At 48.3% G+C, this 27617-nt stretch overlaps 1 protein-coding gene and 1 long non-coding RNA gene across 2 annotated transcripts; one reads left to right on the top strand and one right to left on the bottom strand.

The window, feature by feature from the left end:
* The first annotated feature begins 1232 nt into the window (after positions 1 to 1232).
* On the top strand, positions 1233 to 27539 carry niban2a (niban apoptosis regulator 2a). Its single transcript, XM_072714737.1, has 14 exons — positions 1233 to 1483; positions 9995 to 10125; positions 10744 to 10872; positions 11065 to 11170; positions 11309 to 11476; positions 16843 to 16958; positions 20002 to 20106; positions 20732 to 20894; positions 21351 to 21538; positions 22184 to 22339; positions 23650 to 23763; positions 23953 to 24060; positions 24221 to 24332; positions 24433 to 27539. The coding sequence occupies exons 1-14, from the start codon at positions 1429 to 1431 to the stop codon at positions 25527 to 25529; spliced, it is 2748 nt and encodes a 915-aa protein (XP_072570838.1). The 5' UTR covers positions 1233 to 1428; the 3' UTR covers positions 25530 to 27539.
* LOC140592145 (uncharacterized) lies at positions 3310 to 13426 on the bottom strand. The gene is made up of 3 exons (XR_011992427.1): positions 13338 to 13426; positions 12443 to 12575; positions 3310 to 3531 (listed from the first exon to the last, which is right to left on the bottom strand). It is a non-coding gene; the product is annotated as an uncharacterized lncRNA (long non-coding RNA).
* Positions 27540 to 27617: the final 78 nt, after the last annotated feature.

Here is a 27617-nt window from a genome sequence, read left to right on the forward strand (position 1 = left end):
TATGGGGTGGAAGTGAGAAACGTCTATCATAAATTAACTCTAGGCACAGTGTTGTCGTTGGTGGGGTGCACTGGGTGTGCCGTGCGAAGCCAGCCCGCACTGTGGGCGCTCCTTTGCAGTGAGGCGAAGCGCTGGCGCGGAGCTCGATTCTCATAGAAACCTTCGGCGACACGGAGAGCCATCGTTCCGTGTTCACTGGAAACAGAAGTGCGACAGACACGCCCTTTTCAATGTGAAGACGCTCTTTTTCTGTTCAAACGCCACATTAAGTAACCCGGCTGTGTTTTATTTATTTGTTATTTTAGATGTTGGGGAAAATACATAGTGTAGGCTTATTTCCTTAAATGTTCGTTTTACGTGCTTTTGAACCACATACATACATATATAAGCCCTGCTGCTTTCAGAAAGAAGACCTCTTAGTTTTGATATAGCAATAAAAAAAAAAATCTTCATCCGATATAGCCATATTTAATTTTGAAAGAACAAGGTCCAGTTTGAAGTAATTAGGCCTACGTACGTCAGTATTCGACTATAGCATAGCACAATCAATTAGCCTACGGTCTAACTAATTGCAATCCTGAATGATGGGGGGGGGGACTCCCCTTGCCAGTCTTCTAACCTTCTTCTCCTCGGGTGTGGTTCATCAAACACAACAGGATTACCAGGTTTAATTTAAAACTAACGTCATGGACGACCATAAGGCGCAAGTAACACCGCCAAACTTAAAATCATATGATTTTCCTCTGCGCACTCTCGCTTCACATTTCAAAGTAAAAATCTTTTCAAAGAAACCTGATTTTATAGAATTGTAAATTAGATGTAGAACTAATCTGATCAACAGGTAGGCCTAGGGGTTTTTCTCATTCTGCGTTTCTGAAATAAGGGAGTCACCAGCAGCTGATTTTGTATTTAGATGGACAGGTACCACCTGCAAACACTGCTGATCCCTACCAAAACTGATTTTAGAAGATCTTATTATTGAAATATATATTAACCAACGAAACAAACATCGAAGTTCAAACGCTTCTTAGATTAGCAGCCCAACTTCTCCTCCATCATCATCATTATCATCATCGGCAACATCTACCATCACCGTGAAATTCTGCATTTGAAACGCCATACCCCCTTTCTTGTAAAGGAATCCCGGAGACTCGCAAAAGCCCAGAAAGGCCGCCACAGGCGTAGGCGAGGCGGCGGAGGCGTCAGGGTGTGGGCGTGTCTCCGGCGCGGAGTCCGCAGCAACGCGCTCGGTCCCCAGAAGCGCAGAAGCAGCTGCCGTCGCTTGTGCGCTTGCAGAGGGGTGAGCGGCAAGAAGGCGTCCGGGGTAACCCCAGTCAGCCTCAGCTACTCTCTTCTTTCCACACCGGTGCCGGGCGTTTCTCTGATCTCCAGCTGAAGGACTGCGAGTTTGGCTCCGAAGTTGTCGCCATGGGGAGTGTAGTTTCCTCTTACCTGGATGAAAACCGGAGGCAGATGATTACAGGTAAACCGGATCTGCCAGCGCTAATCCGGATTGCAGCGTTCCAGTCCGACCGGTGTGACTGAAGCTGAACGCAGATGTCGGCGTGTCCTTTGCTTCTAAAACACTCTGCAGCCGCTGAACAAGTTTAAGGGCTTCCACCATTAAGACAGATCAGGGCTGCTAGCCATTAATAGAATAAAATTTAAGAATAGTTATTGTGAGATTAAAATGTTTTAGTGTTCATAAAGTGAATTTCAAAGTAGCCCACTAAATCTTTTTGTGATTTGAATATAAAAAGCGCCTTCAAGTCGTTGCGAAATATTTGGGGCTGAACTGCCGGTTTTTAGTGTTGTTTCGTCTTGTCTTATTTATATATGCATCTGCCCGGATCCGGGAAGCCAACGTGGAAACTGAATTTGTTTAAAACTTCACAGGTTAAAATGACTGTGAATGTTGCTTTAAACACATACTTTTAGCATCGTACTTTCCAGTGTCTTTAATTAAGGAGATCAGCCTTTGTTTGGCATTTTTACTTTGAATTTCTTAAAAAGCACCTTGCACTTCTGTTTCTGCCTGGACTGCAGCATGAAAACATCCTCCTTTCTCGCACAATTTTCAAAGGTTGACGCCTTCACCAGAGGTCCCATGCTGTGCTGAGAGAAACTTTCCTAAACGATTTCTGGCTCCTCTCAGGTTTTGTAGGAACATCCGGCAAACGAGATGGCTTGCATGGAGTACAAGACTTGCAGCAGTGTTAATGGGGAAAGGACTGTGTGGGACCCCGTTTTTCGGTTAGATTGCAGTATTGGGGCTGTGCGGGACAAGGTGTGTTCAGAACCCCAAATGCTCAACAAATACAAAAGGCTACACCAGGGTTGTTGTGGTTGTAAACTGTAGAAGTGCACAGTGTTGGCAGCTGGTGGTGTGAAAGCATCAAATAAAATGCATGGTTGTCCGTTAAGAGAGAGCCCCTGAAGTGGGCTGGCATTTTTCGATGTGATTTAATTGACATTAATTATTTTAATCTCGTTAAAAGGGGAACAGCAGAGAACAGATTTCAAAACAAACACTGCTTGTTCTCGAGTCACTTTTACTGCTTCTACAGTTTTACTTAAGTACCATTTTTTTTTATTCGCAAAAAAGTCAGCGCTCTGTGTATACGCGTGTCTCCTTGTAATTGTGACAAATGTTTGAGTACAAATCAGTAAGTACTGCTAATTAAAAAGGTCAAGTGACATTAATAATACAGAATATTTCTGTAGGAATGGGGTGTGTTTCTGTTGATGCCTGGTTTTTCCTACGAAAGCATCTGAGCATTTGTTGCAACTCCCTTTCTGTTTGAGGGACAGTAGGTTAGTAGCCTGTCAACTGTCAGCGTAAGAAAGTATGCATTGCAATGTCATCAGGCTGTCTTTCCTTCTCCATGGGTTACACCGCGGCACGCTTGCTGACTGGACCGGACTGACTGCATGTTCCGGAGGTTTACACCCCCCCCCCCCCCTCTGCTTTTTCCGCATTTTGTTATCTCGCGATGTCATCTCGTCAGGTACCCTAATCCCTTTTGTGTGAATGGTGTCTAAATGATCTACAATCTGTTGCGAGTAAGTATGTTAAGAATGTGGAGTTGTAGTTTTTGTGGTTCACTTGAAGCATTGCTGTGCCCCAATGTCACTGTGGTGTCTTATGTCACACCCCCCCACCCCGTGCGCGCACACCCAACCTTCATGACGAAAGTGTCTTGGCTCGCAGGAATGAAAGGATCTTATAAAAGGATCCAACTGGCCCTCCCGCACCGATCTATTTTTAATATGAGACATCAATGTGGCATATCTCGAATATCTCATGTTTTATTAATAGATTACAGTTTTATCTACGCATTTCTGTTCCTTAGTGTTGTGTCTAGCGAGCTTAAACACAATGGCGTCGTTTAGTGGTCATGTTGCGGTTTTCTCGCGCTGAATCTTCCTGTCACTGCTCCCGTTCCTTCATCGTCATGCCACCTTCTTGTCTTGGTGCTGCTAGGGGTGTCACGGCAGGCTGGGTGGAAGGGGGTCTTGAGTCATAGTGCTCTGCAGGTGGACAGGTGAGCGGTCGTCACGGTCACACTAGGCCCCTGCTGTCACATGCAGTGACGTTCCTGCCGTTTCCGTGCCTGTCTCTCACTTGCACACCCAGCGTTTTGTACTGGCAGAGCCCCCTTTGGGCCCCCTTTTTATTTAACCCCACACAGGTTCCTATGTGCTCACTCTGAGCTGGGCTGACTAATACAGATTTAAGTATCGGTCTGCCCCCCCCCCCCCCCCCCCCCCCGCAGAGTCTCCGTTTCCCCGGCGCAGCACTAATGATAGGCCACTGGCATTTCAGCTGCAGGGCGGTGTCCCCAGAACGTGGATCTTTTCAGCCTTTCCCCTTTACGCCAAAATGCAGCATTTGCTACAACCCCCCCCCCCCCCCCCCCCCCCACACACACACACACACACGCACAGGATGGCATCCTTTCATCCTTGTGACTGAGGATGTAAGAGAAAATAATGGTACTTCAGTCAGAATTGGCTCTAGTCATTTCCTGGTTTGTGTTTTAATTTCCTGCCTCTATCCCAGCTTTGCCTATCTGCTTCCTTATAGGTGCTCATATTTCTGTATTCTGTAATGAATTTCTGCATGGACTGGACCATTTCATTGGTCTGTTTGGAAAGCATGTTTCTCCTCCTGTCAAATGCACGGTCAGATTAGTGGTTTCCAGTCCCTCATATCCCGCCAGAGGTCCCTGCTGGGATCTGCATCTGCGGTAGATGTTCTCCTGATCCAGAAATCCACTATCCTCAGTGTTGGGAAGGTTACCTTAGCCCACTGTAACCGAATGCATTTCAATTTATAACATTGTTAAAAATGTAATGAGCAATGTAACCATTGTGATTACTTCATCAAAGCAATATAACGTATTGTGTTTTACGTTTTGACTATTTTTCTAAGAAATTTCTTAAATTGGGCAATAAAGTTGAAACGTCCCAAGAACTTTTCAGCGGGGGTTGGGGTGTTGCTGTTCTGTACACCCGTCCTGCCTGTACTTTTGTCGTCTGGCTCTTCTGCGTATTGGATCCATTTCCTCGCAGTGTGCTGTGGTAGATTGAATGAATTATTCACATTTTAACATTTGAATCAATATTTCATTTAGCTGTAATTTTTGCGTCCTTTGGTTGAAAGCTCTTGCCACGCTCGTCGTTTTTCATCCACGGCTCGATCCGCACGAGGCCCAGCTTGGCGTCGTCCCGGCTGCTGACGCCGTGTTTCGGCTACATGCTGACAAACACTCGTGGGAGAGTTTCAAGGACGGATGGGGGCTGTAATCCCGCTCTGCAGAACCGGCTGGGTTACTGACCTCTCCTATGTCTGTCATGTCTTTGTGGGCTGGCGGGTGGGGGGGGGGCTCCTCAGTATTTTTGCTTAATGTTAGATTAATGGCCGTTTAGGAGAAAGGCTGACTTAACCCTCTGAGGATTTCCAGTTGGTCTGAGTCATATAATTATGTGAGACTTCAAATCTAGATCATCTGTAAGGGAGGGGGGGGGGGCATGCACCCTAATGAAGCCCCTGTTTCTTCCACACATGTGTCACATGGTTCTTTACTATGAGTAAATCTTGCAAAGACACCAGAGGCACTAATAGATTAACGATCCTGTCCTATGTTCGCCTTAGCAGGTGTGGTTTGTCCACATATGTGACGAGATATGTGTGTGTCTTTCGTGTTCATGCCGTTATGCCTGTTCTCCTGAGCTCTGGTTCCTGTGGACTGCACCAGTCATGCTTCTGTATTTAGTTGGTCCTTTGAGCGCACCTGTATGGCAGAGGTGGGTAATTCAGGTCTAGAGAATAAACGTCCAGACCGGGATTTTGTTTCAACCAACCAGCTGAGTACTCTGACACTTTTACTCAACTGGTTGGTTGAAACAAAATCTTGGTCTGGATGTTTTCTATCTGGAACTGAACTACCCACCTGTGCTGTTTCGGTTATGCATGGTGGGTGAAACGCGTCTGAAGTCGCTGGGGGTGGAAGCAGTAAGAGCAATGTGATCTCTGCGAGCCCCCCTTTCTCTTCTAGAAGGCAGAGGTTCTGATTCCAAGGAACATTCACAAGGGAAGACATTGGTTGAAAGAAGCATGAAAAATTAACTGTGTAGTTAAAGGCTACATTGAGGAGTGTGAGAGTAATGACGACTCGTTTTTCCTGTGAAATCCCCCCCCGCCCGCCCCTCCCCCCATGCTGCCTGCCTAAGTTATGTGCTGAGATGCTGAACAAGGTAGGCTGCGGATTAATTAGCGTCACTCCCATACCGGCATGTTCCGCTGTGATACCCAGCATCCCCTGTGTTTTTCCTGATTGGTCCTCTCTATGCAGCCTCCTGCTTCAGCCCTGTGTGGTTTGTGAATGAATGTTAGTATATTCCCCTGCCCATTACACTCCCTGTGCCAGTCAGCTCCCCCGTACTCCTGGAGCCCCCCCGCAGCTGACACAGCGCTTACTCCTACAGTTAGAGTGTGTTCTGGTGCCTCATCTACTGGTCACATGATCACATCAGCCTATGGCTACACTGATTGCATATCTGCTCTGGTAAGGAGCGTCAGGCCAGCTGCTAATGGAGAGTCCGACATCCCTGGGGGGGGGCAGGACATCCCAGTGGGCTGCAGTTCTGTGTTGCAGGATTAATGGTGTCTGCTCATGATCGGAAGGCCCGTCGCTGAGCCCGGGTCTGGTTGTTCGAAAATGATTGGCATACCAGCTGTGGAATTCTGACCTGATGGACATGCTCATGTCAGCCAATGAGATCCAAGAAAAATGGTTTCCGCTCATTGGCACTCAGTGATAAACTAGGTTTAGCCAAGTCTGCTGAAGCAGAATACTAGCAGAAGTTTGAGCTCAGTGGCTCTTAGGTGCCTAATCGTTTGCCCTTGACCTCTTACCCTGAAACAGACAGCTTAGGTTTTCTGTCCTCTTCTGTGAATGCTGGCTGAATGCCTGCCTCTCCTTTGTAATGCTCCTGACATTCCTGGAATAAGTTTGTTGGAACACTGAGGGGTTGTTTCCACCGTGACCGTGAAGGCCAGTGAGGCTGTAGAGCAGATCTGGGCTGTCGTCCAGCCGGCTCTGTGTAGCAACGTCGGTGGTGATGTCCCAGGGATCTGTTGCCAGTTTCAGTGGAGCTTCTTGGTGCCACCAAACTCTCCAATGGAAGTTGGCTGCGGATCACTGAATCCATTAGTCTCTCTACGGTACAGATATCCGGAATACTACTCCAGCAGTTTTGCGTGCTTGGAAAACCTGAGAGAATTAAACTAACCATCCGCAAAACTGATGACGTTACCTCCAGGTGCTGTGAATCAGGGCTTGCCAGGTCATGTCCTCCGCTACATGGGGTAGGGGGTGGGGGGTGGGGGGGGGGGAGTGATTTTTGCTGCCTCTCCATCTTCTGAACCCTGGAGGCTTTCTGGGTAGAGTGGACATGATGTCCTCTGGGAGCCGCAGCCGCGTCACGGCGCCAATTAAAAGTGATGCGCTTTGCCGTCTGTTCTTTCTGAGAATAGCGCGCTAAGTGGAGATTAACGCAGGGACAGAGACAGGGCCAGCATGGCGGAGCTTGACCAGTCATAGTTGGGTGGAGTTTCTGATTTAAAAAATAAAAAAAATGACACATTGAGGGCCGACTGTCTAAGGAGCTTGGTATTGGGTGTGGGTGAGCTGTATTGTCTTTGGCCATTAGGTGTCCTGAGAACCTCATTTAGCAGCCATATAAACCCATTAGTGTAACGTCCTTGTGCTTTCCCCGTTTCCCGCTTTTGCTGCCAATAGCAGGAGATGTTTTATTTACTCTGCGTAACCCAGCTGTGAAGCGTCACGGCTCTGCTCCGCAGGTGACATTCTGGGTTGTGTCCTCCTGAAGGATGTCCTGGGCACCTGGTCAGGCTGGGAGGTATTGGGCAGGTCTGCTGGTTTTATTTTGCCAGTATGACAGCTTGTGCCCATTTGCCCCACCCCTGCTTTTCCCATCGCCTTCCATCCTCTTGTAGTCTGGTAACATGCGGCTTTGCATTTTGACCGGATCGATATTTCACCAAAGCGGTTTGCATATGGAAAATCTCTTCCTTCCAGAGCGTTTAACCTGCGACCTTTCCTTCACCTCCGTAAATCAGACCCCTTTACTTTACTTACTTAAGTCCCTCCCCCCCTTTTCCCTCTGTTGTTCCACATCAAAAAGTCTCTGAACACGGGCAAAAAGTTGCAGGTTGCTCTTGGTGTTCTGGAATTCCAGTATCTAATTTGTATTGGAAGGTGTGAATATTTATATTAGAGACAGTAAAATGTTGAGCACTGTGCTGCCCTGAGGTGTAAATATTGACACATGCGTATGAACGTCTCAGGATGAGGGCAACTGGAGAAGGTGACGCAGAGAGCACTAATTAGTTGACCACTAATTACCCTTAACCAGTCTGTAAGGGCTGTCTAAAACGTTGCAGAATGATGTCACCACGGTAACAGAAATGGCCTGCTTGGCTTCAGCCCTCAGTGGGGAGTTGAGCTGTCTGCTTGTGGGAGTCACTGGAAGTCCTAATTACACGGTACCTGATCATCTGAAGAGGTCTGTTTCTGTCTGCCCCCCCCCCCAAAAAAAATACATCCACCCACAAGGAATAGAAGTAGCCTGTCAAAACAGCACAGTCCTGGGTTTGGGCAGAGCTGCCAAGTCTTAATTTCTGTTTTAATAATGCAGTGAAATAAGACATTAACATGCTGCAATCCAGTATTTTTTTAAAGCCGGTTAAAGAGCCACTGTGATGCTGCTGGTTAATCCCTCATTTGTGTGCAGTTTACATCAGAATTGTTGCATGTAACCTCTGCTACATCCATCCATTCATTTTCCATAGTCATTTATAGGGGTGGTGCTACAGGGACACTGACCCCAGCAGAAAGCTGATTGGACCCCAAGTGCACCTCCCATCAAATTCAAAGCGTATCATTAGCTACTGATAAGGTTTGCCACTCTTTTTGAGTTATGACCCCTCTTATTCCCCATACCTTAAAAAGTCCTTCAATAGCCCCCAGGTCACTTATTGTGTTGAGTTTGAAGACTGTCTCTGGAAGCATGAGGAATAAAGCGGGAGACGACTTGGTGCCAATCCATCGCAGACTTCTGTAACATTATCAACGTATAATGCAGTGGATGAATTGTCTTTTAATGCTTTTTGCCTTCTCTAGGTCATACTAACAGACGTAATTTGATTTTTGGCCCATTCTCGTATTTAAATTTCATTAGCTAGAGTTTGCTTTACTGGCTGCTGTGGATTTAAAGTGGGAGTGGGTGTGGGCATAGTGGGTGGGGGGTGTGCGGGGGCCCGTGGCACATTAATGCCGTGTACGGGCTCGTAGCAGCATCGTGTGCACCGTACGCGTACACATGGCGTGTTGACGACCCTTGGGAAACCAACATAACGACAGGAAATGACTGGGGGAGGTCGTCTCGGGGCAGAAAAATCTGCAGATCTGTTACACAAAGGTTCCTTTAACGCTTTTCACAAGGCCGTCGTGCCGTGCATGTAAGTGCATCCGTTTATGTTGCAATGATATCCGTTTAAAAAGCTAGCTTTTGGTCGAGATAAAGCTTAATCTCAGAGCCTTTGTGAGGGCTACTTAAGCTAGGTCGCTTCATCTCCACTGGGGCTGCTCTAGATGGATGAGATATGGAAGTCACTAATGCTGTGTGTGTGTGTGTGTGTGTGTGTGTGTATACATTCATGTAAAACAATAGGGTTTAAGCAAATCTCTAGTCTATTTTGTGGTGCGATTTTCAAGGAAAGTGAATGCATTGGCATTGGAACCCACTGAGTGGAGGAGTGAACTGTGCCCCCCCCCCCCCCCCAGTCCTCCCAGCTCCAGATACTCAATCAGGCTCCCCTAACTCCCACTGTGGTCTCATCTTAGCCCCAACAAAGAAAACATATAAGACAGTTAGGCTTCTGGGATGGCTGGACTGTCCCCATCAGTGGCTTGACAGAGGAGTCCCCCTATGGCTGGCTGCTGTGTATGTTACCTGGTGTGTGGAAGCCTCCCTCCAGCTTTAAGCATTTTCCTGTCTTGATATATACCTGCTGGATTCCTGCTCCTTAAGGTAGCCCTTCTTTAGGATGGTGTTTCTCAACCCAGTCCTTGGGGACAGTCCATGTTTTTGCTCCCTCTCAGCTCCCAATGCACCCATACCAGGTAATCAGTGTTCTTGATTGGCTAGGGGCTGGGAGAGAGCAAAAACGTGGACTGTCTGGAGGTCCCCATGGACTGAGTTAAGAAACCAGGTTTAGGACAGTGGGGTTAGGGTTAGGGTTAGGGTCAGATCAGATGTTTTCTAAGTAGCAGAAGGTCTGTTTGCTGCACGGCTTACCAAGAAGCATCTAAATTGAAATGAGGGGCCCCTCTGGACCCCCTGCTCCTGCATCCGTTCTCTTCTCACCCCCCCCCCCCCCCCCACCTCTGTCTTTCCCCCCCAGCACACACGCGGGACATACTGGCTGACTTCGGCCGCCTGTACGATCAGCAGTACAAGGTGGCGCTGTTCAACAAGGTGCGCCTCGAGATCGAGGGCAGCGGGGGTCCCCAGTCTCAGCTCCTCCACCGCAAGGCAAGAGCCACCGTCCCTCCTCCTCCCCGTCCCGCCACAATGTATTGTACATACAAGACCGACACGCACACACATGCGTGCGCACACGCATGATTGTGAGATCGTGAGGAAGGCCCTATGACCAGGTAAGAAATCCCAAGACATCTCCCTGCCTTAAACAGGGCGGGGCACAATTCACCCCTTGGAAGCAGCCAAAGCGGTAAAGTTATGAAGTAGTGTTGGGGTCATGCTGCCTTTTGTTGAAGACCATGCACCCATGATGATGACAAGGCAAGCAGATGAGTGTTGTGAAGGTAATTGTACGTCTGGCTGTTCAGGCCCTTTGTAATCTGCACGGAGGCAGCCTGGAGCCGTGTCAGAGAAGCCTTGCGTTTGGGTGGTCTGTTGGTGACATGGTCTGTTGTTGAGATTCTATGACATTCACACAGGCTTCTGTCTCTATCGCCAACACCTACATTTGCATTTTGTAGCATCTCTCATAACATCCCCTGATATTCCTGACGACCTCGCTTAATTATCTGATATCAAGCGAGATGGCCTTCCTCCTGGTCTTCTCATCATCTTTGTTGTGGTTCGGCTTCCCTTAACACCATGTCCATCTGTGCTCGGACATTCCAGGTCCCCTTGGAAGACAAATCAATTTTTTCCGGTGGGCTCTACCAGTACCTGGAGGACAGCAAGAAATGGCGCATTCGGTACTACTTCATCCCCGACTCCTACAACATTGACTGCTATGAGAACAAGATGGTGAGGCAGCCTCATGGGGTCCTGGTCTTCTGGGTGTCCTTTGCCGTTGGAGTTAGACCTGTGGTTTCCGCCCATAATAAATGAACGTTTGGGCGAACAGTCAGAATCCACCCCAACTGAGTGTCACTGGTAGTGATCTGCGTTGTCTGTCTTTCTCTCTATGCCATCCGTCACTCCACCATTCTTTATCAGGCTCATGAAAAAGGCCTCGGCCCCAAGGGAACCATCAGCTGCGCTGGGTACAAAGTGCTGTCTTCAATGGAAGAGTATCTGGAGCTGCTGAATAACAGTTTACCAGGTGAGGGCGGGTGTAGGACAGGCAATAGCATGATTGGCGTGGTCAGGGGCCAGAGGTGTGAGGGATATATCTAGCGGGTGATGGGGGGATTTAGGGGGGTTCCCATAATCACGCAATCTGTCTGCACATATTCCTCAGGTGTGAAAGCCAAGGCCGGCGGTCCCCCCTTCTTGAAATGTGCCACAGAGTTCCCCCTGCTACTGTGGCACCCCTATGCCCGGCATCACTACTTCTGCGTGATGACAGAGAAGGAGCACAAGAAGTGGCTGGCCGTCTTCCAGGACTGCATCCGGCACGCCAATAACGGTAAGGCTCACGGGCGGGAGAGGGGCCCACGTGGGGCTACGTCTTCATGGCAAACGCAAGCTGCAGATTGTCGAACACGGGCTCTGCTGATGTAATGAGCAGGAGACATTGTGATCTAGGCGTGTTCTGGGTGCGTATTAACACACGCCTCAACAATTACCCCTCCCCCACATCAACGGTCTGCTCGGCGCTAACGAACCATGTGTGTTTGCGTCTACGGCTTTTCCAGCCCGAATTTTCTTAGAAGCATGTGATTTAACGCTCGTTTTGTTGCAGGGGAATGTTGATTTTTTTTGTTATCTTTATGAAGGTTAAGCCTCGGGTGTTTTTGACTTTTTGCCAGTCCTTAAGAACCGACCCTAGTCATCGCTGTTATTTTACCACGAGCGGGTTGCTGTAGCCGGCCCTGTGACGTTAACATTGTGTTTTCCGCGGTGATCCGGTGTGTTGCATGGAAACGCACACAAAAGCCGAGACTGTAACCAGAGAACCCTGAATCGGCTCATGCTGGGCCTGGAATAGCCCTGCTGGATGAGAGGTCTTTTTTTTCGTCTTTTAATTTGCTTTCGTTTTGTCTGGAACGGTTTAAGCCAATAAATGGGAAGTTTTCAACAAAGAGGCCTGTTGGGTTAATACTGACATGGGGGTGGGTGGGGCGTGTCAATGAAACCCCTCAGGGCAGCAAACAGGAGGCTGGGGGGGGTTGTAGCCTGTATGAGCGGCATGCAGGGTGACAGGACCGGGCTCCTTCAGGCGTCCTGCTGGCGAAAACCTGCCTAAGGGCGAGCAGGATTCCGGGTGTTTCCGAACCGTGGCACAGGTGTGCCGTAGCTCTAGGAAAATTCTTTGATCAGGTGATCAGTAGTCATCCACCCTGGAATGGCGGGTTCGGGTTATGGAATGCGGTGACTGGTCACCACTGGTAAACGGTGAGCAGAAGCTCCATTGACGAGAACCCAGCCTTACCAGCCCGAGATACCGCTGACGTTAGCGTCTGCTTGCTGTCCTCCAGCTGGCTGGCTGGAGTGACGATCCGATGCTTGCCTCGCTGTCTGCATTTCCTGGCACGCTGACCCGAGTGACCGCTTTCTGTCCGCACCTGACGGGTGACACCATCGACAAAGAATCTGCCCTGGGTTTTCAATGATCTGCTTCACCTTTTTGCAATTTCTGAACCAGAACTTTCAGAGAAGCCCTTTGATGCCGCTGAACCATTCCTTTGAAGTATGATGTAAGGTTATGTCTGTGGTCTGGCTTCTCTGCTGCCGTTAACATCACGATGATCTGATGCAGCGCCGTCGGAAACGTCCGCCATCCCACCTCCATCTACACCGGCGTTTCTCAACCCAGTTCATGGGGACTCCCAGACAGTCCACATTTTTGCTCCCTCCCAGTTCCAAGCTAATCAAGAATGCAGAATACCTGGGACAGCTGAGCTGGGAAGGAGCAAAAATGTGGACTGTCTGCATTTGACTGGGCTGAGAAACACTGCTGTGCAGGCAGGGGAATTTCCAGCATCTCTACATATGAAGTTTGAGTAAAGCACAAACAGTCCCACAATGTGGTCTGGGGCATTAGTCAGGACCAGTCTGAAGCCCTCTGTCGCATTTTCCAGACAGTCTGAGCGCTGAGGTTGGTTGGGGCGTGGTGGTTTGTTTGGTTTCCCAAAGAGCGCAGCTGTTTGGCCTGATGTGGTTGGTCTGTGGCACCCTGCCTCATAAGTGCCAGTCCTCAACACACGCACACCCGCACACGCGCTAACATCAAGACGACAGCTCCACTGAAATAGCATATCACCTCAGACGCACAAACAGCAGTGTCCGAAAATATAAAATGCCGACAGGAGGCAGAATGTACTGACCTCTCATTGTTCTTTACCTCTTAGGTGGGATTCCATTTTCCACTGACAGGATTCCACTGTCGTTACCGTAAATAGTTTCTTTCTGTGTTGAACTACAGTACAAGCTGGGTGTGTCAAACAAAAAAAAAATTCTTATTCAAAATGAAAGTGACGCAAGGGTTTTTTTTTGCCTTGTGTCAGTATAGAGAGGTGTTGCATCTGTCTGGTGATTGCTGTGAGGTTTGGAGCTGTAGTACACTCGAATAGCCACATTGTCACAGGGTTAATGATGGTGTCAGAGTGACACATGACTAGATTGCGGTTTGATTTAAATGGCTCTGTGGAAAGTGGTTTCAGGTTTGGGAGGGGATGTCACTAAAAAGGTCTTCAGGATTCATGACATTAGTGCCTTTTTTTGAAGTACCGAACCTGAGTCGTTGCAGCAGTACTGGTAGTACGAAAAATGGTAATCAACTGAGCCCTGGCATAATTGGAGATGGAGTCTTATAACCTGTGGTTTGACTTGGCTCTGTTGATTATCACCTGCGTGGTTCAGCTGGCGGCTTCCCAAGCAGCGTTTTCCAAAAGGTGCATAGTAGGACGTCCACATCACAGCCATTCATCTAACAAAGGACCAGCATGGGCTTCAGTCATCCATCCCAAAGATCCGCCCTCTTTCAGCCCGGACTGGAGGTCCATCAGACCCCTCATTTGTTGCTACGCTGGTTCTTTGTGGGGGGTGATTTATACACGGGCGAGTCTGGAGATCTCAGCGTCCCGAGGAGCTTGGCGCAGCTGAAGCTGTGGGGTCTTAAGTGCCGTGTCGGGCCCTCGAGGGGCACCTGGAAAGCTGGAGGCCGCCACAACCAGCCATGTGGGAGAACGCCCCTTTCCCGCAATGCATGCTGGGACAGAATTACTGTGGAGTAGAGCTTGGTGATATGGCCTAAAAATAAAATCTGATTTTTTTTCACAATAAATCCGATGTTCGATTTTAATCGATTTTCCCCTCCCCTACTCAAAATCAAACTACAGATGACAAATAAATGGTTCAAAAGTTTTAACTTTATTTTGATTTGTTTTTTTTTTTACTTTAAAGTGCAATCTGACAAGCCAAAAAAGATGCTTGTCAGATGGCAGACAACGCCATTGTAAACACTTTTTGAATCTTGTAAAAAGTTTTAGCATGTTAATGAATCCCGGCTTTTCCACAGTATGTATGGGCACCATGTCTTTTGCAAAATACATCGCGACAGCGTTTATTATCGCCTTCCACCGTGCGCCATTCTTATCCTATGGCACATAGCTCGAAAACGTGTCCGGGACGGTTGCTTGCTTAACTTTGGATGTTGTGCTGGTGCTGCGGGTGAAAGGTCGAATAAGTAGGCGCTGAACATTTTAGAGGGCGTTCATCGAGTCATGGGTCAGGGCACCCCCGCCTGAACAAAGATTGGTCTTCCCCGTCCAGTGCACACAGCCAAGAGGCAACTAAAATCAGATAAGAGCCCTAGGAGCCAAAATAGCCAAAATGATCAGCGCTGCACAAGTCTCCTGTTAAAGTTGCTCATGGAGGTTTTTAGGTTGTAAAAATGAGCCGTGAGACCTGGCAGCGAGTAGCAGTGTGACTGGGAGACATGCAAAGCGATCACGTCTCCGATAGCCACGGCCCGGGCCTCTGAAAGTACGATAAGCTGTTCCATGTGCTCGCTAAATCCCACAAACTGATGCTGCTAACTATGCATGCTGCCCTGATCCTGATCTCTTCTCACATCAGCGTGTGCTTAGATGCCGTTTTCTATGGCAGATTTCGTTCTGGTCCGATGTCATCCTCCTTCCGAATCTGTTTTTTTTTTTCCCCTTTTAAGCATTTCTTGCATCAGATACTTCCCATATATGGCTTGACAAACGATCCAGAAACGTCTGATACTACCTATGTTCAGCTAGAAACAGACGTTGCCAGAAATAGCCAGCCTTGAGCTGGAGGTCAGCGCAACCCACTGAACTGCGGTGCCGGAAACGGTGATTCACACAGAAATAGATCCTGTTTTTTTTCCCCCCAAGGTTCCGTTCACAGTACAGTGTGCAGTGAAGTACTTAATTCTTGAACCCCTGATACCAGGCTGATTGGCACGTCAGCCCTCACACAGCTCAGATGGAATTCGCTGCACTGCCTTATTTTTGTAACCTTTTCTGTGCTGGCCTGCCTCTCAGCCACAGAACGTTGTGTTTTTGCTCTTTGGTAATGGGGCAGTGGGTTTCCTATCTCCACCTCTGATCAGATGTGAGGCATGTCCCCCCCCCCCCCCCCCCCCACACACACACACACACACCACCTGCTTGCACACGCACCTCTCCAGCTCATTTCCTGTCTTTGTCATGCCCTGAGCTGCCCCACCCCATCGCCTTGGTAACTGGCCGGAATGTGGGCGTGCGGGCGGGTGTGCACTTTGGTGAGTGGAGGGCGCCTGCTTTTCCCTGACTTCCCCTGGTCATTTTTCCCCTTTGCTGTTACTGCCGTCCTCCTGTGACTCACTGGGTCCGGGAAGAGACCCTCTCGCTATAGCGGTGGACTCCACGCTGGCCAGGTTGTCCATCGGTTCTGCTGTCATCCATTTAGTACATTTGGTACAGGTGCATTTAGCCATCTGTCTAGGTCTCTGCTGGGTCTTTCCATGTCCTCTTCAAGCATGAGCCAAATCTCCCATGTGCACCATAAACCTGTGGAACACCCTCCTCTATTCCGCTATGAATTAATCATCACATTTAATTATTCATAAATCAGCATACGTGTACAATTGGTGTATGATGAGTGTTTTTTGTTTGCTTGCTTCTACTAACATTACAAGCAAATCCAATAGTTTTCGGTGTCCTTCCATTTAGGTTTGGGGTCCCCAGATCACTCCTTAAGTTTTTTGCTGCCATTGTACTAATGTAAGCTGGGTGGTTACTGGTATAATTCTCATCTGATTGAGGGTTACTGTTGTGGATGCTGTAACCTCCAAGCGAAGGATTGGGTAAACTGCTGTTTCATCATGTTATCTGGGCTCGTGCAGTCTAGCTTGTAGGCCACTAAATTTGTAGCACACTTTCTGTTCAGGGAGGCCTTGGTGGTCCAATCGGTGTTGTCATCACAGTGAAAATATCTGCAGCCATAAAGGGCCACCGAAGATGGCCTTAATAGAACGTTGGTGCCACAGGTAGTGTGGGAAAAGTGTGTTTGGACTATTTTGGATAAATAATTTGGCATTTAATTGGACTGTTGAACAGAAGCGCTTTGTGGTCTGACCCACAAATCTCGAGAGGAGGATCCATCAACATCTGTTTGAACTTTCTAGCTTTTAGAAAACACAGCATTCTGACCACCCACAGGCTGAGTGACATCTCCAATCAGGAAACCATGCCTATGACAGTCCAGTAGATCAGTTTGTTTTGATCGTTAGATTTAATGAGAGAATATTTGTTTTGATAGCTTTGTTTGTAGAGTAGGTTATTCTGACTTTTTTTTTTAATCTACTGCCTCCTGCAGGTCTGTCAGAGGAGTGCAAGGTCCAGACGCCAGCCTTTACGGACTCTGTGAGGCTGTATCGACAGGCGCTGGGGCAGTTCGGCACCTGGGACATGATGTGTGGTGTGCCCCCGCAGGTGAGATTAAAAAGAAAAAAATCGCCAAAAGCCCAGATGCAGAGTTGCTCTCCAGTCATAAGAACGCAACTTTTGGTACAACTATTTCCAGACTCTTTTTTTTTTTTTTGGGAGGGGATTTTGCAGTCAGAATCTTTGCCTTTTTTGGGCAGAAACACACTTTCTGTCTGGGTGCCGTGCCAGCCCAAGCACAGTAAGGAACCACCGTAAATACCACTGGGATTGGTCACAGTCGCTGGAAGAATGGCAGCATCCAACTTGGGGTGTGGTGGGATGGGGGGATTGGTGGGGGGATTCCTGCCAAGAAAAGTAGTATTGTAGAAAGGAGGTAAATTATCCCTTCTATGCAGCTGGTCATGTACTGGAGTCCGCTGGGGTTATAACTACCATATTGGGAGGTGAATCAAACCAGCAGTTTGCACCCTGTTCCCCCCATGTGAAAATGGTCTCCCCCCACAGCTGGCTGAGTGGCAGTGATGCCGGCACATAACATAGCATAGCAGGCCGGGGGAGGGCGTGTGTCCTTAAGTGATGGTGTGTTGTGGTGACAGACTGTGATAACGCCCTCTGTTCAGCACCTACTTATGCCATTTTATATATGCCATTACATATATATGTGTGTGTGTGTGTGTGTGTGTGTGTGTGTGTGTGTGTGTGTGTGTATGCACATACATGCGCACACACACATTTATGCATAGTGTGTGTGTGTCAATGGCCTCTGTTTTTGTTGGTACCACTCATTGGACATGCTTCCAACAATACCCCCCCACTACTGCCAAGAGCAATGGAAAATCTTTCTGATTTAAGTGATGGAGGGTGGAACGGTGTGTTTGAGGGTGGAAACTGCTCGCAGGTCACATGACCCGCGGGGGTTTTGCTGTGTGGGAGTGGTCAGATCAGCAGCAATGAGCTGTTCGCTTTGCTTTCCTTCAGCTAAATGGGGTTTGCTGCAACATCTGAAGTCTGTTGCTAGGTGGAACACCACGACTGCTCACCAGAACGTTGCCAGGTCAAGTCCCCCAGATATGTTCAGTACTTAACCTCGGTTGGTCCTGAAAATATTCTGCTATACATGTAAACATTTGCAGTTCAGGCCGCTAAATGTCCTTGGAAGTGTGTGTGTGTGTGTGTGTGCGTGCGTGCGTGCGTGTCTATACACTCGCTCATTGAGGAGTATTGTATGCATTTCACATTTCACTGCGGAGGAGTCAATTAAAAGTATAGAAGGTGGGTCAGCTTGATGGTGGGGGGTTCTGTTTTTCCTAATTAATGAAAAACCCTGCTGGTCTGGATCAGTTAAGAAACTGTTGGCAAACGCTGATGGAGTTCTGCAGCCCAGATTACTGGCCCTGTGTTTTCAGTGACTTTAAGCAGGAGACCCCAGCAGTGAAGCAAACTGGCCTCCTCTTACCGAGGGAGAGGCTTTGATTGTCTGTGCTGTTTGTGCAAGTTATTGCCCACCAATGGTGAGGGTCATATCATTCCTCCAGTCAGCATCTGGGCCCTCCCACCAGGTGACAGCGGATTTGCTGATTATCATAAATGACAGACGTGAAGGCCTTTCAGCAGCCACGCCTGGGTGACAAATTGGATGTGGCTGTTGTGAGAGAACAAAACGGCATAAATCTAATTGTGTTGCTCATCAGCATCCATCAAGTTGTCATCAAACGATCCTAGTGCAGAGTTACCAAACCCTCCCGCCTTGTTTGTGTTCAGTGTGTTTCTCTGTTCGCTAGGAGTCTCTGTGACTCTGTCCAGGCCTTGGACATCCTCTCATGATGGACGAGCACAGAACCGGTGTGTTCATCTCCAGCTCCCCCCTTTGGGCCGAGGACTGCATTTCGGGAACAAACGGCTGGGAGTTTAGGGTGGTTCTTCAGTTCCTTTGGAGCCATTGCGAACGAATGACCTGGAAGATGAAGATCTGGTCTGTGAGCACTCAGCCCTGCCACTGGATCGAACGCCCAAATAAGGATGTACAGAGTTCCCCCCCTGAGCAGCCCGGGAATAAGCTTTCTCTGTGATGGATCATTGCTCCTCAGTGTGACCCTGCAGCCCCCCAGGACCCCGACTGACACACTGGGGACGAGTAGAGACCTCCTGGCTAATTTTTCACACCAGTCACTGACCCACTGATCCAGCACATGGAACCTCCTGTTCCCTACAGCCTCCTCCAGCCAGAGACACCATCAGCCCATGTGTGGCCACGCCCAGCCCATGTGTGGCCACGCCCAGCCCATGTGTGGCCACGCCCAGCCCATGTGTGGCCACGCCCAGACCATGCCGCTGATGTCAGAGATGCAGCAGAAAGACTGCGCATTCCTCTGAAGGGCAGCAGGGTGCCCCGACTCATGTGTGGTCCTTTGGAGGGTGCCCCCCCACCCCCCCTTCACAATAACCAACTGCCCCATGTGCTTTTCTGCTCTCCCTCCAGGGGGGGCTTCAAGCCCTCGGCAGTATCCTGCTCCATGTCACATGGTGTGCTGGTTTGTTTTGACGGTGCCTGCCGTGTGAGGGGACTTGCATATCTGTGGTGCACGCTCTTTAACACTGACAGACCGTGTTCTATGTTCAGGATGAATAGCTCATTGAGTGGGGTGGGGGCCAACACCAAAGCGTGGTTACCCAGCCCCCCCCCCCCCTCAGTGGACCCTCCACCCCGCTAAAATGAAATGGCCCTCTGTATGAAAAGGAGTGGTTCCACACCAATGTTATTCTAGCCGGGGAGTGGACACCACTCTGCTGTTTTCCTTTGGTGCTCCGGACAACGTCAGCACACACCTGGTGTCCATCTGCAGGAAACTGGCATCACATGGTCATGCTGGACCGTGGCGGCATCTCAGATAGCAGGCCCCTGTGGATTATGGGAAAAGATGACATTCCAGTGGACAGGAGTTTTTGTCGTGGTGCCGTTTGTAATTAAAGATCTAATATTGTAACGGCCCATCCCTATGAGGCATTTACTGTGAGGACTTGGCTGCCTATAAAAACATGCTGACGATCAGCTCCGCGATGTCACCTTATAACATGCGCATCTCCGCAGATCCTGGCCAACCTGGTGATGGAGAGCCTAGTGCCTGAGCTCCAGAATCTGATTGGGCCACGGCTGAAAGGCAAACCCCAGCAGAGACAGAGGAACTGGATGCTGGTGAGCTCTGGGAGCATGTCATAGGCCTGAGAGAAAGTAAACCATACCGCCTGCCTCTGTTAAGTAAGGGATAATGTACAGGCAGCCGGTAGTTATCGCAGAAATAAGCCCCGACAGTGTGATCAGGACCCGACGCGAAGCGGAGCGTCTTGTATCACACTGAAGGGGCTTATTTCACGATAACTACCGGCTGCCTGTACATTATCCCGCTTATTACACGGCTACTTGCCCCATAAGGAAAAAAACTGGACATGAATATGAATTTTAAACATTTTATTGGCATATTTGTTTTAAATTAACATTTTTAAACGGTAATCTTTGTTGGCGCGGAGGGATTTTAAACATACAAGTAGTACCGGCTATGCGTTATTACTTTGGAGCGGTTATTATTTGAAAAGAACGAACCTGCAAATGTCTCAACTGACCAATCAGAATCAAGCATTCCAGAGAGCCGTGTAATAAATACCGATAACGCGTGACGAGCCAAGCATTTCTGGGATGGATTTCTGTGGAAAGCTAAGTAGCATTTAAATATGTGGCCTTGAGTTTGACTTCTAGTCCAAACGAGATACATGAAAGCAAAGTTAGTATAACAGCAAACAAAATCGGTGTCTTTCACCGGCAGATCCTGGATGCCGTGTACCAGCAGGTGCTAAGTCAAACCCGCAGCCAGTATGAGGCTCTGGTGCAGGTCAACGAGTCGGGCCGGCCTGCTCTGGAGGCCTCATTACGTACCGACATGGACCAGATCATCACCTCCAAAGAGCATGTGACCGGCAAGGTTCGGGGTAAGCACCTTACCCCTGCTGGGTCGCTCGCAAATCAGTATGTTGTGCTTTTTAAAAATGTATAACATGCCATTTTTATATTTCTCTTCCCTAACCCCCCCCCCCCAATGTGTGGTCTGTTTTAATTTGCAGCAGTAAAATACCAGTTTGAACTTCGTACCCGTCCCTTGTCAAAGTGATCCATTTGCTTTTTTTGTGCGTTTTCCAAAACCGAACAAATGTGGATCATCTGCATTCCCCTATCTGCCTTAAAGGCAAATTTCACACCCTCAAACCTGTTTCAAGGAGGTGTCATGGTGAAGGGAAGGGTAAATTCTTAATGTGGGTCACTCGCCTTCATGGCTGACGTATGACGACCTTTGCGTGGGTGCAGCCCGGCGAAGGTAAACTGCTATAATCAGCAGGCATGGCCAGCCTTGCTCAGCTGTGTGTGTGTGTGTGTGTGTGTGCACACAGCCCTGGTCCTGCCCAAGGCAGAGGAACTCCTGAGAAGCAACGTTGAGCCCTACATTGGTTCCATCCTGGAGGCCCTAATGGATCCCACCAGCCGCGGCTTCGCAGAGGTCCGCGACGTCTTCTTCCGCGAGACTGTGGACATGAGCCAGAACGTGGTGAATGATGACAGCAGAGAGAAGCTGGCGGAGGTGAGAGACATGTTCCTGGGCTCTTCTTCAAGGACTCTGTAGATGTCCCGAGAGTCTCCCCCTGCTTCGGTTTGTGGGGTAATGGTCAGGGCCTAGCCGTCACGCTATGATGTCATGTTGTCATTTGTGGATTCATGGGTGTGAAAGCTTTGTGTGTGTGCGGAGTCATAATGAAGATGATTTAAGAGGTGAGGGCAGTCCCAGTTGTTAGCCTACTCTTAATTGTAATGCTTATTTGGCCTGAATTACAGGACTGTAGGTGTGGGCAAGGCTTAGATGTTTAGAAGCAAAAGTCTAGAATAACAAGATGTTGCATAAGAAACTGGAAAAATCTGTAAAAAAATCCATACTGTCTTCATGAGCAGGACAGTGTCTGCGGTTTCTTTAAATGGATTGGTTTTTCAGAATAGATATCGGGTGATGAATATGTCTGGTACTGGGCTGCATCTATGTTGTCCTTGGAAATGCAGCATCCGGTGTTCTGTGTGGTCTTAGTGTGCAGATCCAAGAGTGATTTTTATATGCATGCGGTCACAGTTGTTGGGACCACAGAAGATCTCAGGGCTCCACGTTGCAGGTGCTGATCACTCCCGCGCTCCTCTCTCCCTCTCTCCTCAACCATGATGGCACGCCCGGCTCCCATAGCACATGGAGAAGGTGTCCTTGCTGGCCTATCACCCCGTGAAGATGCAGAGTTGCTATGAGAAGGTAGAGCAGCTGCAGCTGGAGGGTCTGCAGCAGCGCTTCGACGTCTGCAGCCCATCCGTTTTCATCCAGCGAGCGCAGATCCTCATGCGGGAGGTGAGGGTCACCCTTCATCCAGTAGCAACAGGGGAACCTGGTTCTTATACAGATATTGACTGAAGAAATGAAATCTGAACTAAGGTGGACCAAAGTTTCTTCCATATATTGTCATGGGATCAATATACTAAACTTATCTCTCTACTTTTTAATTATTTCAAGTATTTCCTTAGCAGATGTTTTATATATAATGGACTTGCATGCAGCTTACAGTTACAGAGGCATAACAATTGAGATTAGTTCACTTAAGAACAGAACATCAATCCATAAGATTGTGAACTTGCCCACTTTGGGTCATGTCCGTCCCCTAAAGTGCACCACTTTCTGGAGGAAATGAGTCTGTGTGAGACACCAAGGTGTTCCCTCAACCTCTGAGGATTGAAACGGGAATGTTAAACACCAGTAGTGAATCCCTCTTTCTTTGTGGATCAGAAAGGAATACCTTAGTCCTTCTGAACTAGGATTGGATGTCCTCCAGGGATACACATTCTTTTGTCTTGTCTTTCAAAGCAGCATTTAGTCAAGTAGCAAATATTTGCATCTAGCCAAACACTGAGAGGAATTTCCTCCAGGCAAGGGTGAGTGACAGAGGTGCCGCATGCCTCACACAATGAACAGAAAAGCACTGGTATGTGCATTGTCAAAATCTGCACCTTTCCTCTCTGGAAGGTGTTCTTGAGTGCCATCTGGTGTTACGGCAGGGTTTGGTCTGAAAGAGGACAAGGACAGAGAGACGACCTTGAGAGCAGAGTGACATTTTGTCAAAAGTGATCAGTATTGTTGACATCACCACTTGACCTAGAGTTTGATAGTTGACTGGGAGACCAGGGTCAGTTCCTGAGTCAAAAGTACAAGCTCTAGATTCCACCTGAGACCTTGGCTACGTATGTGGTCATTTGTCTTCTTCAAACCACAGTTGGGGGGCATTGTGTGGCTGGGAGGTGCTGGGTGGCTGTGTTTGCCTGTGATCAGAAGGTCATTGGTTGAAATCCCAGAAGTGACAGAATGATTTCACTGTTGGGATTTTGAGTAAGACCCTTAACTTCAGGGACTCCTGGGACTCTGACTGCTCACTGCTCTGTCTGACTCTGCTTTTAGTTTGGATAAAAGTCTCTGCTCAGTACAGAAATGGTAAATATCTCATGCTAGAATTTTTAGTTAGTTGACAGCGCCCACTTGTGGCGGATTTTAATACCAGCAATAATGCTTATAAGACTCGCTACACTAGCGGTGCCTTTTGTTGTAGTTTGTCTGCATTGTCATTGCTATTAAATTCACTAAGGTGTAACTACTGTTTTTTGGGCCCACAGCAAATGGACAATGCAGTCTTCACCTTCGAGCAGCTCCTCAACCAGAGTCTGGATGGACCAGAGGGAGAAGATCTGTCTAAGATCACCAATCGCTGCCAGGAAAGAGTCATCAAGGTGATGGCACAGAGGCAAACCCCCCAGGCACGGAGGGCTTAGGGAGTTTAAGTGCATGGGGGTAGGAGCAGATGAACTGTAGGATTCATGCAGTCCCATTATGTTTGCAGAGGGCCTTTCATTCAATGGTCAACCTTTTGTCCAAGGCCTGACCAATTATCTAAATGGCTCTCCCCCTTTGTCCCCCAGAAATATGACTATGACAGCAGCACTGTACGGAAGCGGTTCTTCAAGGAGGCTCTGCTGCAGATAATCATCCCCTACATGCTGAAACAGCTGAGTCCTTCCTGCTCCGAGGTGCGGCACCACTCATCCTTCACCTCATTCTTACTACAGGCCCTGCCTCAGACACATGGCTGGAATATGGCAAGGTTTATGGTTGTATGAACTAGGCATGACCACACAGTTTGTTCCATCCCTGGAGGCTTTCTTGACCATTGGAGACTCCTTCCCCCAGGAGCTGCCTAGATTCCAGGAACTGATCTTTGAGGATTTCTCTCGCTTCATCCTGGTGGAGAACATCTTTGAGGAGGTGGTGCTGCAGTCTGTCATGAAAGACATCATAACAGGTAAGGCTGAAACAAGGGCATGTGGAACCATCCAGTTGTGGGCATAGAATTCATAAATTGTGGGTCAGAATGAACTCAAGTCACCCCTCCCCCTATGCAGCGGTCCATGAGGCAGCAGTCCAGAGGCGGCACAACCTCTTCCGAGACAGCATGATCCTGACCAACAGCGACCCCAACCTTCAACTGCTTGGGGAGAACCCATCTATTGACTGGGGAGCCCAGAGAGGGAGAGGGAAGGGGGGCGCAGAGTCTGCTGAGCTGTTCAGGAGACGGCACCAAGTGGTATCCATGGTAAAGCTGGATGAGAGGGATCCCAGCTTACAAATACCTGGTCAAGATTGGATTCCAGAAGAGGAGGGTGAGGAGGATGGGGATGAAGCCAGTACAAGTCCTGCCTTTAGTCCGGGCCTTGCCTCTAGTCCGGGCCTTGCCTCTAGTCCGGGCCCTGACTCCAATCTGGGCCTTGCCTCTAGTCCGGGCCCTGACTCCAATCTGGGCCTTGCCTCTAGTCCGGGCCCTGACTCCAATCTGGGCCTTGCCTCCACTCTGATCTCTGCCTCCAATCTAATTCCTGCCTTCTGCTCTGCCCCCGTCTCCATCCCGGTCCCTGCTTCCAATGTAGAATCTGGCACTAACCTGGACCCTGCCTCTAGTCCAGACCCCACTGCGATATTGGACCCTGGATCTAGCCTTGATCCCACCTCTAGCCCAGACCCCAACACCCAAATGTCTCCAGACAGTGTGCATGAGATTCGTCATCTCATTAACCCCTTCGTGGAGGTGCTTGTGCCCGCTTCCGAGCCCGATGGGCCACTGCTGCCCAATGGGATCATTCCAAGTGGAGATGGTGAGGACAGTGTGACCAACCTGTGCACCACAGAGTGGAATCCCCTACAGGAAGCTAAAGGTGTGCTTCCTGGACGAAGTGGAAAAATAAACGAGGATGAGAGCAAGAATTTCACCAAGGCTGATGTACAGCTGGAAACCCCCATGTCTGGCACAGAGTTGGTACATCCCACTGTGAATCATCAAAATGACAGCGGCTTTCAGTCCCCAGCCAGTGAAGTGCTGGACGAGGAAGAGCGTCAGCCAGTCTCTGAGGTTCTGAAAGCGGAAGAGTCCACTATTTGTCCAGAGATGGTGAAGGTGATGTTTGAGAGTAGTGATGCGGCTCCCCCCATGGAGTCAGTGGCCTGATCCTCTTGGCAACTTCTGAGTTTTTTTTTTTCCTTAAGAATTGCATATGACTCCCTCCTTCCTATGTAGTTGTCTTTTTTTTTTTTTATGAAACAAGGTTGAGCTTGTGGAGCTCAGACTATGGAGTCGGTCTACGCTGCAGTTTTTCTCCCATGATAATGCCATCTTTTACTCCCTGGATTGTTTTAAAGTTTTTGTTTATGGATTCTGGGAATAACCTGTTTATAATTAACTTAACACCCACTAAGATCACAGTGTATATGATTTTCTGAATTGCTGTTGACCTCTGCTCAGTCGCGAGAGGTGAGAGATTTCACAATATTGCAAAAGCAACACTAGGGGGCAGCATGCTCACACACTCATAGTTGTGTCCTCTGGAAATTGAGAGTGGCATTTCATGATGGTCACCAGGTTATGTCGGTTTGGGAGGACGACCGTGCCAGATCACGAAGGAATGGTGGAGGTAGCCTGTTTTGTCACGTCATCAAGGTGAAAGGTCAGCTGTGATGTTAGTAGGAGGTGTTTTCCAGTGCTGAACTGGTGATTTCCATGCATGTTTCTCTCACATTCAACTGAAACCCCATCGAAATGATGCACAAAAAACACCATTAACATTGCAGCTAAAGATTCTGTTCATGGCCTACTGATGTCACATTTGTTTAATTCCCAAGTGGGTAACTTTCAATTGGTGTGATGGGCAGGCTGGGTTAGTGGCAGTGACCTGTGCCACTGGTTAACCATTTAATCATTTTGGTGTTCTGCCACTTCGCAGTTATGCAGTGCTTGTGATAATGAATGAAGCGGTGGCTAGCGAAGGACTTTTGGAGGAATGCTGAGAGATTAGCATGTAGCGGCACAACATACCATCGCTCCCACTGATACTATTCAACTGTTAAGCTTTACGTGAATAACTTGCCTTGCTGCTGTGGCCACAGAGCAAAGCCACAGTCTACATCTCACTTCCTCATCATAAAGGAGTATGATCAACTTCACATCCATCCAGGTGTCAGGTCACTTTGGCATCCTGAGATTTTCTGTATGAAGAGATTTACACTCTGTGATAAACACTACAGCCACACTCCTGCACTATCAGCAGTTCAGGATCATCATTGTTTTGTTTGCAAAGACAATTAGTGATATTTGTTCATCTGTTAACTTTAGGCTATAATCCTTCCTGAGACGTCCACCCGAAACACAAACAAAACAGACAAAACACAGCTGCCCAGTTATCCCAGCTCCAGGTCTGTGGCATATGCCTGCTGTCAAGTGGTTGAACACTAGCAAGCTAATCCTCCCGTCTGCATTCATGCCACCGGGGCTGCGAAGGAGTCTCCGATTGGGCGGAGGAAGGAAGGTGAGAGGGCGAGCTGGCAGACAGGGTGGAAAGCCCATAGGAGTGAGAGGGGTCCAGGGATAGAATCTGGCTGAGGGCATCCATTGGCGGCGTTACCCAATTTTTGTTTCTCAAAATACGCTGACCTTGAATTTACTTTGCATTCAGGAGAATGCCGTCTGCCTTATCGGACGGCTTCCAAATGGCCCGGGTCAACTGGTCCACTGCTAACGAATCCACTGAAACCAATTAGACGATGCACTTGCTAAGAGACGACTATGTTTGTTGATTGTATACATTCCCAATATACATAGATGTTTTTCTTAACTCCAGAGGGGGTTTTTGTTTACTTAGTATTTTATTATTGTGAGGGTACAGTACAGAGGCATTTCTGAGCAGGCAGACTGATGGCCACCTATGAGAAATCTGGGTTGTGTAAGGAAGTGCTTGTGTATTCTCTGCTACTCTTTTATTTATTAATGATGAAGTGCCTTCTTCACCGTTTCTGCCTTACTCCCAACCTCCTTTCACTTTTGTGCCTGATTTATAGGAGTGCTGTAATAGTGCTTTATTAAAACTAATATTAAGATTTTTGAGTTAATTTTGTCTTTGGGGGCAGAGTATTAGGGAGGAACTTTGAACTAATCTATTATCAATAAAACATGTTCTATACTGTCTATACTGTGACTGTCATTGATTAATTGTGTTATAATTTAAATGTATTTTTTTTTTTAATTGATGTTATTCATTTTGCT

This window comes from Paramormyrops kingsleyae, chromosome 7, assembly GCF_048594095.1.
Source record: "Paramormyrops kingsleyae isolate MSU_618 chromosome 7, PKINGS_0.4, whole genome shotgun sequence".
NCBI classification, from domain to species: domain Eukaryota; kingdom Metazoa; phylum Chordata; class Actinopteri; order Osteoglossiformes; family Mormyridae; genus Paramormyrops; species Paramormyrops kingsleyae.